Raw genomic sequence first — 20,368 nt, 5'->3', positions numbered from 1 at the left:
ACACACACACACACAATTACGTCACACTGATGTATTTGACTGTCTTGTATTTTTCCCCATACAATGTGTGACAGTTACTTGTACAGCTGACAATATTGGTCATGTTCTTTTTCACCCTTGCCTATCATCTCTCTCCTTCAATTAGAAACCTGTCCCACCTGTTCTCTCTCTCTCCTTCTCTTACTCTCTCGCTTGCTCTCTCTGACCCGTCCTCCTCCTGGCTGGTGGCTTGTCATGACTAGCCTGAAGTAGATGTTAATGTTTGACTAGAGGGAAGGAGGGCCCTGGCTAGCCATATATAGCTTTGCCTCTTGGGCAATGCACTCACTTTCTTTCAGTTCTCCTCCTGTAGCATATGAGGTGTCTGTCTGTCCTCTGAAGAGGAATTACCTAAAAGTCTAGAAGAGAGAATAAAGCTTTCCTAAGAAGTCATGGGTAAGTGCATTGTAACTGTGTTGTCCATTCAGTAGTGTTTACAAGGGTTTGGGGAATGTTTACAATGTCTGTCAAATAGTTACATTCAGGGCAATTGACAAGAACTCTAGCTTCGAAACTGTGTGGTAATTTTGTAATCCCAAATAATATTTGCGATTGGAGGGGATTTTAGTATACCAGATATGTAGGCCTGTTCATGTTTGTAGATTATACACCCTCTTTTTCAGAAAAGAGATAACAGAGATATTGATCTTGCTTCTTTATTATCCAGAAAGCAAAGAGGTAGTAAGTCTCTGGGTATCCACAATACTTTTGTATTTGGTGTTGCAGGGTTTCTTCATAGCTACCATTGACATAAATGCCTAAAGCCAGGTAAACAGGTTAGCACTAGTACTAGCAGTGGGTAAGGCACATTTTTCATTATTTTCTTACTTGCAGGTTGGTTGTAGGCAATGGGTGTGTGTGGTACTGACATTTTGTTTTGTATAGTCCTTGCCTAAAAACTACTTGAACATAAACCTTTTCACTATGCCAGGGCAAATTCCAAACTGTAATTTTTGGTATCCATTTTGCTGCCCCGGTGCTGTACTGTTACCTTGCTTTACATATGTGCTGTTCAAACACAAATATGCTACAGGAGACTGGTTTGGTTTACAAAGGCCTTGGTGTTGATTCAGAAAAAGTAAAGCTGAAATCTTTTAACAACATACCAATAGCTCCCTCCCCCCCCCCCCTATGATTTACTGCATGTTTCAAACACAATAATCTTGATGTTACCCTTCTCACACTATGCAGCCAAGCCGAGTCAAACAAGCTGGTTATTTACCATAGTTGCCAAAAAACATGCAAGAGAGAACAATGTGCAAGACCATATCCATGCCAGCACAGTAAAGTTTGGATCAGCACAATAGTATGAAAAGTGTCCACGTTATTTCTCTTCCCCTCCTCATGTTTTTGAGTTACTAGACTATGGTGGTAACCTCTTCTAGATGTTGGGCCACATTACTTGTTAAATGACTCTAAATAACTGCAGTTCCTCAAGCAATATTGTTAGGTCTGTTTGAAAAGAGAATGAAACTTGCGACACCATATTCTTTTCTCCCCCCTCCTCTATTTGCGTGTCTCAGAGGTGCTGGTGCTGATGGACTTTGAGGGCATGATGGGAGATGAGATGACGGTGCAGGTGGGAGACGTGGTGACGCGCGTCACCAAGCCCAGCGAGGAGGGCTGGCTGGAGGGGGAACTGAGGGGCAAGAGGGGCATCTTCCCCGCTAACTTCGTCAAGGTACAGTATGTCCATCAAGAGTTTGCCTTCAGTCCCAGGATTAGGATGAATACCATCTCAATTCAGTCAACGAAGGAAGTCAAATTAAATTATATTCTGTCAAGGAACTGACATTCCATTATTTCAGTTTACATCCTTCCTTGGCTGATTTGAAATCAATTTGACCCCGACTCTGACCAGCCTATTGTTTGTGCATTTCTCATGTGCAATCCATTGTCTAATACTTGACTCATTAGCTTTTTCCTTGTGTGTGTTTGTATATTTTATTTCCCACACAGGAGGTGCCAGTGTATTTGATAGGTGACAGCCAGAGGGAACCAAGAAGCCTACGGAAATGTATGTCACTCTCCAATGGCTTTAAACCTCCACTACCATAACGCTCTGCTTATTGTGTGTCCCATAACGCACTGCTTATTGTGTGTCCCATAACGCTCTGCATATTGTGTGTCCCATAACGCACTGCTTATTGTGTGTCCCATAACGCTCTGCTTATTGTGTGTCCCATAACGCTCTGCTTATTGTGTGTCCCATAACGCACTGCTTATTGTGTGTCCCATAACGCACTGCTTATTGTGTGTCCCATAACGCTCTGCTTATTGTGTGTCCCATAACGCACTGCTTATTGTGTGTCCCATAACGCTCTGCTTATTGTGTGTCCCATAACGCTCTGCTTATTGTGTGTCCCATAACGCTCTGCTTATTGTGTGTCCCATAACGCTCTGCTTATTGTGTGTCCCATAACGCTCTGCTTATTGTGTGTCCCATAACTCTCTGCTTATTGTGTGTCCCATAACGCTCTGCTTATTGTGTGTCCCATAACGCTCTGCTTATTGTGTGTCCCATAACGCTCTGCTTATTGTGTGTCCCATAACGCTCTGCTTATTGTGTGTCCCATAACGCTCTGCTTATTGTGTGTCCCATAACGCTCTGCTTATTGTGTGTCCCATAACTCTCTGCTTATTGTGTGTCCCATAACGCTCTGCTTATTGTGTGTCCCATAACGCTCTGCTTATTGTGTGTCCCATAACGCTCTGCTTATTGTGTGTCCCATAACGCTCTGCTTATTGTGTGTCCCATAACGCTCTGCTTATTGTGTGTCCCATAACGCTCTGCTTATTGTGTGTCCCATAACGCTCTGCTTATTGTGTGTCCCATAACGCACTGCTTATTGTGTGTCCCATAACGCTCTGCTTATTGTGCGTCCCATAACGCTCTGCTTATTGTGCGTCCCATAACGCTCTGCTTATTGTGTGTCCCATAACTCTCTGCTTATTGCTTATTGTGTGTCCCATAACGCTCTGCTTATTGTGTGTCCCATAACGCTCTGCTTATTGTGTGTCCCATAACGCTCTGCTTATTGTGTGTCCCATAACGCTCTGCTTATTGTGTGTCCCATAACACTCTGCTTATTGTGTGTCCCATAACGCTCTGCTTATTGTGTGTCCAATAACGCTCTGCTTATTGTGTGTCCCATAACGCTCTGCTTATTGTGTGTCCCATAACGCTCTGCTTATTGTGTGTCCCATAACGCTCTGCTTATTGTGTGTCCCATAACGCTCTGCTTATTGTGTGTCCCATAACTTGGATCTGTAGCTTAAACTGTATCCAGATATGTTTCCCAGTCTGTCAAACACGAACCCAGTTTTGTACTGAAATGTGGAAGTGTTTTGGTTCGTGCTCATCGAGTTACATGCACACTTTGTCAGCACGACAGGCTCAAACAAGTAATTAAAGGCCTTGTGTAGATATACAGCCTTGCCTGCTAGCACCAAACTATATATAATGTACAAGGAAGGAACAGACAAAAACCACAGTCTACTGTTACAGCACAGTCCCTTTGAGGGATTCAATTAGTTACAACACAAAGAAGCTTTGATTCTTCTCGTCATGCTCTGAGTCAGGAGTCTACAAGTTATCATATTGAGACTTCTGTATTTGTTTACTTCTGAATTTCTCTACTGAATTTCTATTCATCATTAGTTTTAACTATCCTTTTACAACAATAAGAGCAGTCTTGACTAATGATGTGGCTGGTACAATGCTTTGCTCATGCAGCAAGGATGATTAAACAAACAAGGAAGTGTGAGGTGGCCTTTGCCTACAGTCCCTTGAATGAGGATGAGCTGGAGCTGGTTGTCGGGGAAACCATTGAGATCCTCAGAGAGGTACGGTGTTGCTTTTATCATTACTGACACTATCAATAGATGGGAAAACACTTGCAAACATACTAGAGAAGGAATCTCAAACAAATATCCCACAAGACAATTTAACAAGGCCCTAGACCCAAATTAGTTTGAGACCCCTGCTATAGAGTATCAGTGTAAATGAGTTGTAGGTTCTTGGAGAGAACATTAGCTGCTCTATTTCGAAAGATATGTTTATGTTTTTGCTTCATAATTGGAGTGTCATATCATATTTACTTTCTTTGCATCATCTCTCTAATAGCAAATGCATGAGCATGAGTGAGCAACCACAAATCATATATCTTGTTTGCCTTGCTAGATATGATACTAAAATATCACCCCTCCAAAAGCTCAGATAACCAAATTGTCGCACAGACATTTCAGCAATGCATATTCATTATGATGTTATGATTATGATGAGCCATCCTCCCCTCATATGGCCTCCACTGATGTGGATTATAATTATTGGACATTTCATAGAGGAATTAACAAACTTCTGAAACATTTTTAAACCTCAAATACACTCTGGGTTTTTAATTTCCTGCGTTGCAGGAAAGTTCTCCTGCAACCAGATGATCAATTGAAGATTCTACATCTGTAGACATTATGCTGACCAAACCTGTTGTGAGAATTCCTATGCATGTAGATGATTGGTGAAATATGCTCTGCTACACTGTACTATTCTTACATTTCCGTTTCTCTTTCTTTTGACTTCTCTCTCTTTTACCTCTCTCTTGTAACACCTGACAGATTGAAGATGGGTGGTGGATGGGAATGAAAAGTGGTAAAGTGGGAGCGTTTCCATCAAACTTCACCAAAGAGATATTTGTCTCTCCAAAAGGTGGGATGGGCACATTTTTCACATGGCCTTTTTTTTGTTCTGAGAGTGGACTTGAATCAATATATCCTTATAGAACTTCCTTCTCAATCTTTTTCAGATGTTAAGCATAACGAGAGCAAAACCAGACCCAAACTCTCAGATACAATGTTCAGTAAAGAGGTATGGAATGCAATATAAATCAAAATACAAAAAATATGGGACTTTTTCTCTCCTGAAAAACTAGTTGTGAGATGCCACTGATTAATTTAATACATTTGTTTTTTGTTAAGACAAAGCTACCTCAGAGGACGAGTGTGAGGAACAAACCAAAAAATGGTACGTTTCTATAGTTCTAATTCCTACTTTATGTAGGTCGTATAAATGAGTGGACTGCATTCTGAAATACATTTTAAATTGTCAAATAAAAGGCCCATCCTTGTACCACTCATCAAATTCATCCTCCTTGTGGGAGATACTTTTTGATACACTGAATGAAACTGCAAAGCATTGTCTCCACTGAATATAGACATGTTCTGATGTACTACAACAACAGTGAGACCTCTGCTTGTGACAAGTGTTCTATTTTTGGACCAAACTACCACTTAGGCAGGTGTCCACAAAGAACAGACAGCCACATCATTGGCATGTGACAGTCAGTAAATTCCCGCAGTTTACCAAATAGGCTATGTGGGTGTGGGCCCACAGAAACTCTGACAGTAACACTGGCTTGGTGTCACCGTTTAACGTGGAAAGAGATTAATGGTTCAAATAGGTTGAAGTCAATGCTTCCCAGTTCATATCCTTCTCATAAAAATATATGGATGTATGGACTGCTATTCTTCTTCGATTGGTTAGTCATGATCAGTGGTGTAAGGTACTTCAGCAAAAATACTATTAAAAAGTATTATTTCAGTCGTTTGTTTGCGTATCTGTACTTTACTATTTATATTTTTGACAACTTTTACTTCACTGCATTCCTAAAGAAAATAATGTACTTTTTACTCCATACATTTTCCCTGACAACCAAAAATACTCGTTACATGTTGAATGCTCAGTAGGACAGGAAAATGGTCCAATTCACGCACTTATCAAGAGAACAAGTGGTCATCCCTACTGCCTCTGATCTGGCAAACTCACTAAACAGAAATGCATTGTTTGTAAATGATGTCTGTAGTGTACCCTGGCTATTTTAAAAATGGAGGTACATTTTAAAAACAAGACAATGGTGCCGTGTAGTTTGCTTTATATAAGGAATTTTAAATAATTTATACTTTTACTTTTGATACTTAAGTATATTTAGAACCAAATACTTTTAGACTTTTACTCAAGTAGTATTTTACTTGGAGACTTTCACATTTACTTGAGTAACTTTCTTTTTTAGGTATACATACTTTTACGACATAATCTTAAAACCAACCTATTCCAGCCAAGCATTGCTTAGGTTCTCTTTATAACGCTCCCCTCTCTATTATGTCTACTCAGTGAAAGAATGTTGTCAAGTCATGTTCGACTACGCAGCCTTGACCGAGGACGAGTTGAATCTAAAGAAGGGAGACATTGTTACAATCATCACCAAGGTTTGGGTCTTTGTACTAATGTTGTCATTCATGTTCCCCAATACAATATACTGTACCTTCATGACTTTATGCCCTTTGGGGCCAAAATCAAGAATATAATGCTCCAGTTTTGGACTAGAATAAACCTGGTTATACAATTTCATCAATATTTTTTTCTCCTCTTCAACCAGACAAGCCTGTTATGTGACTTGTGAGTAATTCCGTGAAAATATGTGCCACAATACACTAGATGACAAAGCATGCACAATTACATAAGTAGGGAAACCATCCCAAAATCTGATGGTATAAATTATATTCCAAATTACAGTGGTGTAAAGTAACTACATTAAGTAAAAATACTTTGAAGTACTACTTAAGTGTTTTTTTGGGGTATCTGTACTTTACTTTACCATTTAAATTTTTAACAACTATTACTTTTACTCCACTACATTCCTAAAGAAAATATGTACTTTTTACTCCCATACATTTTCATTGACACCCAAAAGTACTTGTTACATTTCAAATGCTCAGGTAGGACAACAATGTAGTCCAATTTACGCATCTTCAGTATCAATATAATGTGTTGTCATACCTACTGCCTCTGATCTGGCGGACTCACAAAAAAAAGAATACCTTGCTTGTTAATTATGTCTGACTGTCGGAGTGTGCCATTAGCGGTCTATAAAACAAATAATTATATATATACACAGTACCAGTCAAAAGTTTGGACACACATACTCATTCAAGGGTTTTTCTTTATTTTTACCTTGTTTTACATTGTAGAATAGTAGTGAAGACATCAAAACTATGAAATAACACATATAGAATAATGTCGGAGCCAAAAAAGTGTTAGACAAATCAAAATATATTTTATATTTGAGATTCTTCAAAGTAGCCACCGTTCGCCTTGATGACAGCTTTGCACACTCTTGGCATTCTCTCAACCAGCTTCATGAGGTAGTGACCTGGAATGAATTTCAATGAACAGGTGTGCCTTGTTAAAAGTTCATTTGTGGAATATCTTTCCTTCTTAATGTGTTTGAGCCAATCAGTTGTGTTGTGACAAGGTAGGGGTGGTAAACAGAAGGTAGCCTACATATTACTGTAAGGAGAAACGACAGTCCATCATACACTTTTTTTGGTTCCTACATGAGTCCATATGTGTTATTTCATGGTTTTGATGTCGTCACTATTATTCTACATTGTAGAAAATAGTTTAAAAAAAAGAAAAACCCTTGAATGAGTAGGTGTGTCCAAACTTTTGACTGACACTGTTTATATAAAAGAGAGAATCATGCCGTCTGGTTTGCTTAAAGTAAGGAATTTGATGTCTAGCATTTACTCTTACTTTTTATTTTTACAATATGACAATTGAATACTTTTCCACCACTGTACTTAAGTATATTCAAAACCAAATACTTTTAGATTTTTACTCAAGTAGTATTTTACTCAAGTAGGGTGACCTTTACTGTTACTTGAGTCATTTTATATTAAGGTATCTTTACTTTTACTCAAGTATGATATTTGAGTTCTTTTTTTACACCACTGCTAAATTATAAGTGGAAAAGGGAGGTTTATGATAACTTTGAAGATCAAATAATAGTGTCTACTGTGGGCAATGACCATGCTTCCCCTGACCCTGTGTTAACCCCTCAGATGTTCAGATTACTTGTCGTTTTATGATCTGTGTGTAGTTCTTTGAGTTGCTCTTTACACAATCTCTTCTTCTGAAGGAAACAGAGGACGAGGGCTGGTGGGAAGGAGAGATGAACGGACGCAGAGGTTTTTTCCCCGACAATTTCGTCATGGTGATACCGACGATAGACGGTCTCCAAGTGAGTTAGAGCAGGGAATGAGGGAAACATTCCCAGGGATAGTCTCGCTGTAGCCCTTTGAATGGGAATTTCCCCCACACATTCCAGGGGGGTTTAGCCATTACATTACACTGACCTAAGCAGCTATGACACCAACCAGTAATGAACATGAGCTATTTATTAGACCGCAACAGGTCAATAAAAACAAAGCCCTTTATCTACAGTTGGCTAACATAAAAATACATTCTCAGTCAAGTTTTTCTTATATTTTTTATATAACCTTTGTTTAACTAGACAAGTCAGTTAATTAATAACAAATTCTTATTTACAATGACAGCAGGTTAACTGCCTTGTTCAGGGGCAGAACAACAGATTTTGATCTTGTCAGCTCAGGGATTCATCTAGCAACCTTGCGGTTACTGGCCAAATGCTCTATCCACTAGGCTACCTGTCAACCTTTACTTAACTAACTTATAAAGGTTTCTGACTCAAAGATCTCTTCAACATCTGCAGTTTAGGAGTCACTGACTTTACATTTCCGTCTGTGGAAAAAGTGTGTTAGTTTATTTTGAGTTGTATTACTTTTATATATATATATATTTTTAAATGAAAGACTAAAAGAATGGCCGCTCGCGTCAATGGGTGCTCTAATCAGTGGGTGTGTGTTGCTGCAAATAGGCAGCAAAGAGAGACTGAGCCAACCTGTTGTGTTTCCTGTTGCTTTTCCTACAGTCTGGAAACACCAGCCAACCACCTGCGCGCCTTGGCACGGAAAGACGCTCAGGTAAATACAGCAACTTCCTGTTTTAACAGAGAGACCAGTGCAACAGCATATACTGTTACACCAGTTAGTCCATGACACCAATATGACAGTACAGAATGTCTTGTGATTTAGATGCTGACGATGGAGCTTATGAGGTGTAACATAATAACTGGTGCAACAAAATATACTGTGACACCCATAGAGATCCTATTAAATGACTATTCTAATTAGTATTAGTGTGTTAGTATTTTAATTCCTAATTCTATGGTGACACTAATCTGTGACACACCAATATGACAACATAGATTGTCTTGTGATTTAGAGATGCTAATGGGAGCTGAATTAGAGAATTCTCACATGAGGAAATGGCTACGGTTGCTACTGTTTTCATCTACGGTGGTGCGTGTTCAGTCTGGCACGGTGTTCATGTTTTAGGGTGTGTGAGGTTGTTGTTTTAGCAGCTGAATATGAGATTTTGTGTGGTCCAAATTGTTTCCTGAATATTTCAAAATCAAGGTCTTTGCATGTTACAGATGCTGTTCTTGTGGATGGAAAACAGACATTAACATAGGCATGTCACAAAAAAATGTAATACTCAGCATGAGTGAGTATGGCAACCCTAAGGGTCAAATTACCTTTTAAAATTGAGTGACAACGGCACATCCACTCTGCCTGTCTGTCTGTCGGCTGTCTGTAACTGAACTACAATTAGGTTTTTATTAGCAAACCAGGCCACAGACACACTCACATTTCCTAAGTCCAGGCTACATAGGCAAATCTTATGTCAGTGAAAATCTACCTAAAGAGCAATATAACACAGGAAAGCCCCGGAATACTCAGTGATTTCGGGGGTGAAATTCACACAACCACAGCTATATTAACGGATGTCCCAACAGCTTAGATGTAGTTTATAGTTTGTATGATGTAAATGGAAGCTCCCAATCATCCCTATTTCAGACGCTCGTTTTTATTGCCTCTCAATTATCTATAGCTATGCATCATACAATGCAGTTGGGTAGCATAAATGATTGTTCATTGTTGAAGTTTCAAAGCTGTTTCAATTTGACCTCTCTTGACCTGCTATCTATGTGGTGTATCTCGAAGACACAGTTCCCTTTTGAGTTTTTATGACTGTATGTTGTTCAATGAAGGAATAGACCCACTGGGCACACCATGTCATTTCAATGTGGATAATAAGTTGTCAATGCCGTTTAAAATTCTGAACAGATTATTACGGCAATTGTGAAGACGTCCACAGACCTGCGACAACCTATGCATGCTATCTTGAACATATGATTACATAAGAAGAAATGTACCGTTTCAGTAAACCTCACAGCGACCAACCATGGTTGATTTATTAATTTTAAGGATGAATGTTACATTAGTTTGTAAGATAGACTTAACTTTTACTGTATCACAAAAGGTAATTTTGAATTGTGCTTGGTTGATATAAAGAGAATCGTGCCGTCAGGTTTGCTTAAAATAAGGAATTTCATGTCTAGCATTTACTTTTACTTTTTACTTTTACTCAAATATGATAATTGAATACCTTTTCCACCACTGAACTTAAGGTACATTCAAAACCAGATACTTTTAGACTTTTACTCAAGTAGTATTTTACTGGGTGACTTTCACTTTTACTTGAGTCATTGTCTATTAAGGTACCTTCTACTCATGAATGACAATTTAGTACTTTGTCCACCACTCCATTGTAGAATAATAGTGGAGACATCGAAACTATGAAATAACACATATGGAATCATGTAGTAACCCAAAAAGTGTTCAACAAATCAAAATATATTTTATACTTGAGATTCTTCAAAGTTGCCACCCTTTGCCTTGATGACAGCTTTGCTCACTCTTGGCGTGACTAGCTTCATGAAGTAGTCACTTGGAATGCATTTCAATTCACAGGTGTGCCATGTTAAAAGTTCATTTGTGGAATTTCTTTCCTTCTTAATGTGTTTGAGCCAATCAATTGTGTTGTGACAAAGTAGGGGTGGTATACAGAAGATAGCCCTATTTGGTAAAAGACCAAGTCCATATCATGGCAAGAACTGCTCAAATAGGCACAAAGAAATGACAGTCCATCATTACTTTAAGACATGAAGGTTAGTCAATCCATAACATTTCAAGAACTTTGAACATTACTTCAAGTGCAGTCGCAAAAACCATTAAGCGCTATCATGAAACTGGCTCTCATGAGGACCGCCACAGGACAGGAAGGCCCAGAGTTACCTCTGCTGCAGAGGATATGTTGATGAGGGTTAGCAGCCTCAGATTGCAGCCCAAATAAATGCTTCACAGAGTTCAAGTAACAGATACATCTCAACATCAACTGTTCATAGTAGAAGGTGTGAATCAGGTCTTCATGGTTGAATTGCTGCAAAGAATCCACTTCTAAAGGACACCAATAATAAGAAGAGTCTTGCTTGGGCCAAGAAAAACGATCAATGGACATTAGACCGGTGGAAATCTGTCCTTTAGGCTGATGAGTCAAAATGTGCGATTTTTGGTTCCAACCGCCGTGTCTTTGTTAAACGCAGAGTAGGTGAACGGATGATCTCCGCATGTGGGGTTCCCACCGTGATGCATGGATGAGGAAGTGTGATGGTGTGGGTGTGCTTTTCTGGTGACACTGTCTGTGATTTATTTAGAATTCAAGGCGCACTTAACCAGCATGTCTACCACAGCATTCTGCAGCGATACACCTTCCCATCTGGTTTGCACTTAGTGGGGCTATCATTTGTTTTTCAACGGGACAGTGACCCAACACACCTCCTGTCAGCGTAAGGGCTATTTGACGAAGAAGGGGAGTGATGGAGTGCTGCATCAGATGACCTAGCCTCCACAATCACCCGACCTCAGCCAAGTTGAGATGGTTTGGGATGAGTTGGACCGCAGAGTGAAGGAAAAGCAGTGAACAAGTGCTCAGAATATGTGGGAACTCCTTAAAGACTGTTAGAAAAGCATACCTCATTAAGCTGTTTGAGAGAATGCCAAGAGTGTGCAAAGCTGTCATCAAGGCAAAGGGTGGCTACTTCGAAGAATCTAAAATCTAAAATCTATTTTTTGGTTACTACATGAATACAGATGTGTTATTTCATAGTTTTGATGTCTTCAGCATTATTATACAATGGAGAAAATAGTACAAATAAAGAAAAACCCTTGAATGAGAAGGAGTGTCCAAACTTTTGACTGGTGATGTAAGCAGGACTTGGTTAAAACCCTGGATGGGAGATCAAAGCTATACGTGAGTTATCCAGTAGGAGGTGCTGCTTAACCTAATGATCTGGCATTTTCTGGCAAATCCAATGTCGTTTCCATGTAGATTCCGTGTCACAATACGCTGACAAATGAGATTGAAACAACATTGATTCATCCAGTTAGTTCCCAGTGGGGAGGGACAGACAGCTTGTGACACATGTTTTGCCTTAAACAGTAAAGAGGATGTGAGAGTCCAATCTTGAGACTGTCAGTGCCACACATAGCAGGATGTGGTGCACAGGCAGGTTTTATCTGAGGGCACCAGATCTTGTTTCAAACACACTCTTCTGCTGAAAGTGCACATTGTGTTTAAGACGCTAACTGTTAGGCTGGATGTTTCTTCCCAGCTTTAAATAAATGAATCCTTTCTAATTGAATACGAAGAGTACACAACATTAAGATGCAATATTTCAATCACATAATTTATTTTTAATGATACAATCAGAGCACAAATACTCAAAGGAAGCTTGTTATTGCTGCATGGCCCCTTTGACATTTTGAGGCGCTCACTCTCGCTGAACATTCACAAACGTTCTTATCTTGTGTGCATGAGTTTGTGTTCAAACATTAAGAGGCCTAACAGTCATTTGGAGATAATATCATCCCAACTCAAAACAATCTCAGCCAGAGTCAAGCCTCTGCACTTGAGTCCCTGCACCCCACCCCATCGCTCCCACTACTCCATTGGTGTCTAGTGTCACTGGGGGGTTGCAGATATGTCACAGGAAGTCCTACACCATGATGGAGAGGGGGGTGTAATACAGTATGTCACATGACCTGGCTGAGATGCCTTGGAGGAAGCCAGGGGGTGGGGGACCGTAGAGAGCTCTGTCTGTCACCGTGGCTTTTAACAAGTGGCCCAAGCAGCAACTCTGCAACAACTCTAGTGCTTCACATTGGTGGAAGGGCTTGGTCAGGAAGTTTTACGTGTGTTTTGAAGAAGGTAGGCTCTATTCTCGTTGATTTGCTATTGGTACTCTTAGTCTGTGGAATTCATCATCACCAGTCACTTTTCGTGGTTTATTGTCTTACATGTCAGCATGACACTCAGCATGTTCTTCCTCTGTATCTTGAGAGATGTGCTAAAAGCTATAATGCAGATTCATGTTGTTATTGACTTAGCTGTTTTGTGCACTCTAGTTTATAATTTCTTGTTTTTATTAAACACTATAATTGCTTGGTTAACACTTAATGGTAATTGAGAGGCAGAATATTGTGCTTTGTCAAAAGACAATCCCATAAGTCTATTATACATACTGTAGCTGTTCACACTTGAGGGATCCCCTTTATGATAAATAAGTTATTTCCACCCCCAAGCCAAGGCCTTCTCAAGGGAGACTCTTGGGAGCAGTAACTACAGTATTTTAGATTCTGTAGGATTCTATTGGACACAGCTGTGACCCAGCCTGCTCCTATGACATGCAGCATCTTGGCTTCCCATGCCACTATACTGGTTGGAATTTCTTCAAACTCAAATGGAAGAAAATTACCAACGTTTCTGCCCTACATGAATATGAATTTGCATTTGAATTAAATTATGTTAAATTAATTTTTTTGCAGAGAATGATTAACCCCGGAGGTCTGGGTCTTGATGCTGTTGTACACTCACCGTTCTCATGGCAAAGAGAACAACACACCAGTGGCAAGATAGATAGCTGTGGCCGTGTATAATATGGTGTGAATTCTGTGCTCTAATGTTCTTTTAGTCAAGGCAGAGGGTTCAGCGATGGAGAAGAGCAGCCCTGCAAAAGGAAAAGGTAAGATACAGTAAAACTGTACTTTAATTGAACAGTATCAACATGCTGTATCTGCAGTCTCATTTAACCAGATGTTGTATTACATTATACTTCAAAATACAGAGGAGATGATGCTTCACAATTGCAAAGAGGTGTGTGTTGTTAATAAGTACTTACAAGTGCTGTTTGCTTACTACCAGCAATGCTTAAATGTGCACATGTGCATACAGATGAGAAACCAGAGACTAAAGACCTGAGAAGCAACCCTCCAACCAAAGTCAAGCTCCCTGCTCCAAGTAGACCTGCACTACCACCTCCAGTGAAGCACAAGCCTCAGAAGTTCGGTTGTAGCAAGTGAGTGACTCTAGAACACCCATTTTTTGTCTCAGTCAACACCAACCATTTGGGTAGAGTACGGAGGTATAGTAGTGCTAACATAAATGCAATCTTAATCCAATGTTGACACTAATATCACTCCATAGTATCAAGTATGAACGTTAATAGTGAGACTTGTAAAATAAGGATTTCTTCCTGAAGCATCGCTTTCAGACTTTGCTACTGATCAGAATGGACAAATAAGGCACTCATATGGAAGCCTTAGTATTTATATACTTGCAAAAGCCAAATAATAAGAAAGCAAAAGGTCTCTGTCAAGACAGGAACTGTTTGTTCTCTTTAAACTGGCAAGGAAGGAGAGTGTGGAGGAGAGTTTTGGTTGGTGCCTAGGTTACTCTAGCACATAGTCTTCATGTCTTGACGCTGAATTGCCAAGATTCCCAAACCTTGAGCGGTGCACTGGAAACTCTGGATTGAGTCCGTGTGGGCCTAAACAGACGAGAGCAGCCCATCTCCTTCTTCCTGAACAAACACACACGACTGGGAAAACAAAAAGGGCCGTCTTTACCAAGGGGAAATTGACGAATAAAAAAGACTTTCGGATTGTTCTTTCTAAATAAACTGTCACATGTTGGAGGCAATGCAATGACAGTGTGGCCTTGGCTAAAAGCATATTACTTATTTGTCAAATTAATTTGAGATTATACTTGCAAAGGTCAAACAAGTTTGTATATTTTATTAAAAGCTATGGGCGTCTTTTGTTTGTTCTAGTGAGGGTGTGGATGATGAAAGGAGAAGTCTTAATGCTTGGCTAAACAGAAACTCACTGAGGTTTCAATATGCAATGCATCAGCACCTGCTTCTAAGACCTTGCAAGAGGAAACAGAATACCACGTTTTCCACACTGAACCACAGCAATTGTCATCCACTGAGAATCTCAACCGTAGAAAATGAAGCATCTCTTTCAGTTTTCTCTCTCTACATCAGAGCAATTTGGGTCAAGTTAACCTTATGAATCAACCAGTGTAGGCCTGAAAGAATGAATGTTTAATTTCTCTGAAATATTTTTTTCTCCCATTAGCGCCAATGGCGATCTCCCTCCCCTTTCACCAAAATGTACAGAGGAGAGCAACTCGGACCAGTTTGACGGAGTGGAGGTGTCCCCTGAGAAACTGAGTCACCCCACAGCCAACAGAGCCAAACCCCCACTGAGACGACCCCCATCTGCCCTCGTCACTGGTCCACAGGTATGGCAACAATATACCATACTGTATTATTATCAATATTATTATGGTACAGAATGCACCTCTGTACAGTGTACATATTATGACATACTAGGAACAGAAGCGTTTCACTAAACCCACAATAATATTTACTAAATATGTGTATGCGACCAATAAAATTGTATTTGATTTGATTTAGGACAGATCACATATTAGGACAGAGTCACACATCCATGGACGTTGTCACAGTCACTTTGAGTTAGTGTCGTTGTCATATGTGTGGACACACCACACAGTTATGTTTCCTTCTGAGACCACAGGGAGACAATGTGGCTTAATCACATGACACATGACACATCACATGACAGTAGAACCACAACCCTTAGGTTATCATGTTACAATCCCTGATTTGCCTAGTGTCATGACGCCACCAGTCTATATCTGCCCAAAGGTGCACGTTGTACTCCACATCCCCTCTGAATCCACAGGGGGGCAGTGTGGCCCAACACTCATCATGCAGCGACATTATGAACCGACAACCCCAGGTTAACATAAAGATGATGATACATTCCCGGGTTAGTCTGATGTCATTTTCTAATGTCAAGCCACAAGTACATATCTGCCTAAAGGAATCACTGTCAACACAGTCATAGGGGCATATCAGTGGAGAATAGTGGCCCTTGTTAGATTTCATTCCTCCAGAGTTTCCCTGAAGACTGTTTGTTCGTGTGACGTGGCCCATCTGGCCCACTAAGTCTTTACTCACCCGCCCAGAGAGAGAGAGAGAGAGAGATGGCCTGTTCATAAGTGGCTTGACAAGTTGCATGCCATGAAGGGTTAGTGAGGCCATGATGTGAGGAATGACTCTTCAAAAGGAATCGTCATTAAGGTCATGGTTGCTGTTCTAACCCTAGGCTCTGAGTGGCAGGGACCAGACAGATGCAGAAAAATCGTCTAAACTGCTGAAGGTTTGCAAAATTGACTTTGATTTCATATTCATGAATACTCTGTCATCATGTTAGGCCTTGTTGGCAAGTACGTAGAACACAAAATTAACATAACATCAATGCATCAATTAGCCACATAGTAACAACTGACTTTAAATAAGATTACTGAGATTGAATAGATTTAATATAAAAGTGTTTGAATCCTAGACCTGTCAATCCTTGACAAAACATTGAGATACCTTGTCTAAACATTGCAGGTTGCAGAAAGTCATTCACCACCATCCAAGCCTGAACATCCTCCCAAGAATCCGGTAGTCTCCGGTAATCCGGTAATCTCCAGACTAGCGCTACCCAAGGCTATAGTGGAGGCTAGGGCTGCCCAGGAGGAGAAACCTTGCCTGGACAGCCTACAAGCTGAGGTCAGGGCACTGAAGATTGCTCTGGAGCTGCTGCAAAACAGACACGAGTAAGTAGTATTACCCATTTATTCAGACTTCTAGATAACCAGGGGAAAAACTTGAGGAATCAGGTACATTAACCCATTTATTCAGTTGTTCCACCAAGCTATTTTCAACTATTTTGATAAAAGGCATAATCTACCGCACACTCAAACGGTTAGTGAAGGTGCTGCAGGCAAAATGTAAAACTAGAAAGACAGGAAAAAGTCCCTGCACACATCCAGTTAGATCTCTCCTAGCCTGGTTAAACCAGACTGAATGCCAGACTCACCATTGTTGAAACACTTCAGTATGTGTTAACCAGGCTACATTTCTCCTGCAAAAAATGTAAACCATTCCTTCATTTTCTGACTCTTCTTTGACCTCTTAGTGCATCTATATATATATATATATATATATATGTTCTTTCCTTCTAGACAAGACATACAGGAACTGAAAGAGGGACTGAGAGACGAGAGAAACAAACGTGTGGCTCTGCAGGTACGTGGAATATTTACAGTGAGCTCCAAAAGTATTGGGACAGTGACACATTTTTAGTTATTTTGGTTCTGTACTCCAGCAATTTAAATTTGAAACAATACCATGACTATGAGGTTCAAATGCAAACGGTCAAATATTGCACAAATATCTCACAAATAGTATACCCCCAGAACATGCTAACCTCCCCTGTTATTGTAATAAATAGTGAGAGGCTAGCACGTCTTGTTTTGAGCATGCAGTGGAACATACAATGTTTGGAGCATAAACGCAAGCTTTTGATTTAGCTGAATATTAACACAATATTTCCCCTGTGCAGGAGCAGGTACATGGTTTTAGGGCTAAACATTCATCCTAACTGACACCATGACCGGGCAGTACATCTAAGTAAGGCTCTGCTATGTCATTCCCTTGAACACAAACTTGAAAGGGAATTAAAATGTTCCTGACGTTGGAGTGCAAGAGGGGATGGAAAGGATGCAGATCTGCTTCCTCTGCAGACATACCAGCTGAGGCCACATTAAGGCCTGGAATCAATCCGTATCCCTGAAGTATCGTGGAAGATCCCCTTTATAGCTTGATAAAAACATTTGAAGGCAATGTTCCCGCATTTGCATTTATGCTAAACACTGCATTGGAAATTACCTTTAAAGGGATAGTTTGGGATTTTGGAAAGTCTACTTCCCCGGATTCAGATGAACCCATGGATACCATTTTCATGTCCCTGCGTGCAGTCAGAAGGAATTTTCTAACTAGCGTAAGTGCAATTTCTAACTAGCGTTGGTGAAATGACCTGAAGTATCTACTAGCATGCTAGTAGACACCATAGACTTCCAGCCATTGCTAGTTAGCATAGTTTGCATTGGCTCGCAAAACTACCTCTATCCTTGAGTTTATCTGACTCTGGGGAAATACACAAAGGTCTTCATTGTCAAAATCACGAAGTTTAACTTCACATTTTAACACGGACCTTCCGCCATACTTTTGCGATAACGATTGAATCCAGCCCTAGATTGTGGTCAGCCATTTTGTTTGAGGGCATTAAGGACTTGATTGGCAAGGGACCAAGTGAATCGACCAAAATGCTTTGTATACATCGACCAAAATACTTTGTAGCCGGGATTCAACTCAAGGTGGGTTATAGCGTAGTGCACAATACAACTGACAATGTGTCTTTTAAGGGACTTTTCCCCAACGTTTACATGGCAAATGCTGCAGACGTTGGACCAAGCCTAAATCACTTTTAAAAGTATGTTATAGTGCGGCGTGCTTTAACACGCCTTGCATTGAATCCTGTCCTTTGGGTAGAAAATGTGTTTTATTTTATATTGATGATATTGTACATTTCATTGAAAGAACAACATCACCCAACAATACAGAGGGCTGGTTTTATAGATCGAATGTGAGCTATGTTTCTCAGTGCTTATTTTTTTTATCTAAAAGCATATTTCTTATTTTTTGGGGTATGTTTGGGAATATTTTGAAGCATAGTGTTTGGGGAACATGAGTCAACTGAACAAACTACTTGTATCTTTTGTGCGAACTGCCATTGTATAGAAGAGTAACTATTTTGTGCCTTTTTTTAAATATTAAATATTACTTGTCCAAAATAATCCAGTGATTTAGCAAGCAATATTGTGCAACTATTCTGCAATGCTGCATGTGTCCATTGGGAGGCACTTTTGTATTACTGTTGTTAATACAGTGCTGCATTGTAGTTGACTTTCAGTCCACAAAAACAAAACTATATTAGTTAATTCTGTATAAATGTACCCTTTTCTCATTTTTGGATATGTCTTTGAGAATAGGTGCTGAAGTGAATCTAATTAAAACCTTGAAAATACAAACACACTGAAATGAAGTGATCCGCAGTGAAGGTATGTTGGATATTATACTTTTGCAGCTGGATAAATGTGGCTGCGTCAGTCACACCAGAACATTAACTTACAGTACACTGAAACTGAAAACAAGTTGACTTATCACAATTAACAAAAAAATAGAGGAAGAAGGAAGAAAAACAACGAGAGATTTACTGTCGGATATTTGATGAGATTTGATGATCAGTATTTGTTGTTTAGGGCTTTGGTATTCTCTTGAGTGAGCCCTATAGATCTGTTTCCACCTCAGCATTGGCGACATGCTTCTGGCATGGCCCGGGAAGTCTGTGAGCTGGAAAGCACATCTGGAGAGCATCTGGAACACATTAGAGAGAGTGGGCTTCTGAAACTGCCATGGGAACAAACTATTTTTAAAAATGGCATTGAATACGCCTGATGGAGTGCATATTCCCTCTCGGGCTAAAACGGCTAGTGTAACGTGAAATAAACTATAGTAAATAAATAGCGTTTGTTGGTACGGCAGTATTTTCATAATGTATTTCACATAAGGCCTATTGAAAGTGATCCTTCATCCGTATGAACCTGCAAAGACAACTGAAAACGGTACTTCATAAAACATATTTGATAGGTCATTAATCACAACTGTTAACAGCACAGGCATTTCCATTAAACACATCAATTTTGCAACTTCATGAAACTCCATAATCAACCAAAGAGACAATAGACAGCCTTTCCATTAGTCCAGAGCAATCTTTTTTTTAGGGGGAAATAGTTGCTGTACAAGAGGAGGGATTTGAGAGAGGAGAAATGGTATCGGCAAGAGGCACGGAGCCAGTAATAAGATATGGAGGAGGGTCAAAGGTAAACTAAAATTAGCCTTAATAAAAAAGGGTCTGATACGGACAGAAAGAGAACAGTTTTACCTCGCTTCTGTGAAAAGGAAATGATGGATGAGTAGAGGGCACGAGCTTAAGCGGGTTAACCTCCAGGAAATGACAACAAAGCCCGTTTTTTAAAATGTGTCAATGTGTTGATAAGGAGACACAAGTCACAAACAGTACAGTTGTCACTGGTGACTGACATATCATTCAAAAGACATGGGCCCATTTTGAATTCCTTTATCAATCATTCCTTCCTCATATATTGTAGGTTCAAAACTTTAGTGAAACAGCACAGTTAAAAATATACGGTTGAAATCTACAATAGTGGATGGAAATGTGAACACACATA

General features: G+C 39.9%; 1 protein-coding gene across 3 annotated transcripts; it reads left to right on the top strand.

The window, feature by feature from the left end:
• Window positions 1–261: 261 nt before the first annotated feature.
• LOC135520092 (CD2-associated protein-like) lies at window positions 262–19,151 on the top strand. Of its 3 annotated transcripts, XM_064945420.1 has the most exons (17): window positions 263–435; window positions 1,563–1,720; window positions 1,999–2,056; window positions 3,776–3,885; window positions 4,654–4,744; window positions 4,842–4,903; window positions 5,014–5,059; window positions 6,206–6,300; window positions 8,013–8,114; window positions 8,826–8,877; window positions 13,830–13,880; window positions 14,060–14,213; window positions 15,277–15,442; window positions 16,333–16,386; window positions 16,623–16,831; window positions 17,240–17,303; window positions 17,620–19,151. In XM_064945420.1, the coding sequence occupies exons 1-17, from the start codon at window positions 432–434 to the stop codon at window positions 17,656–17,658; spliced, it is 1,515 nt and encodes a 504-aa protein (XP_064801492.1). In that variant the 5' UTR covers window positions 263–431; the 3' UTR covers window positions 17,659–19,151. The 3 variants fall into 3 exon arrangements, with proteins under 3 accessions (XP_064801491.1, XP_064801492.1, XP_064801493.1); XM_064945419.1 differs by lacking the exon at window positions 17,620–19,151 and having other exon boundaries at window positions 262–435; window positions 17,240–17,612; XM_064945421.1 differs by lacking the exon at window positions 17,620–19,151 and having other exon boundaries at window positions 264–435; window positions 14,090–14,213; window positions 17,240–17,612.
• Window positions 19,152–20,368: the final 1,217 nt, after the last annotated feature.

This window comes from Oncorhynchus masou, chromosome 29 (assembly GCF_036934945.1).
Source record: "Oncorhynchus masou masou isolate Uvic2021 chromosome 29, UVic_Omas_1.1, whole genome shotgun sequence".
Lineage (NCBI taxonomy): Eukaryota > Metazoa > Chordata > Actinopteri > Salmoniformes > Salmonidae > Oncorhynchus > Oncorhynchus masou.
This window is presented reverse-complemented; position numbering and strand designations above follow the sequence as displayed.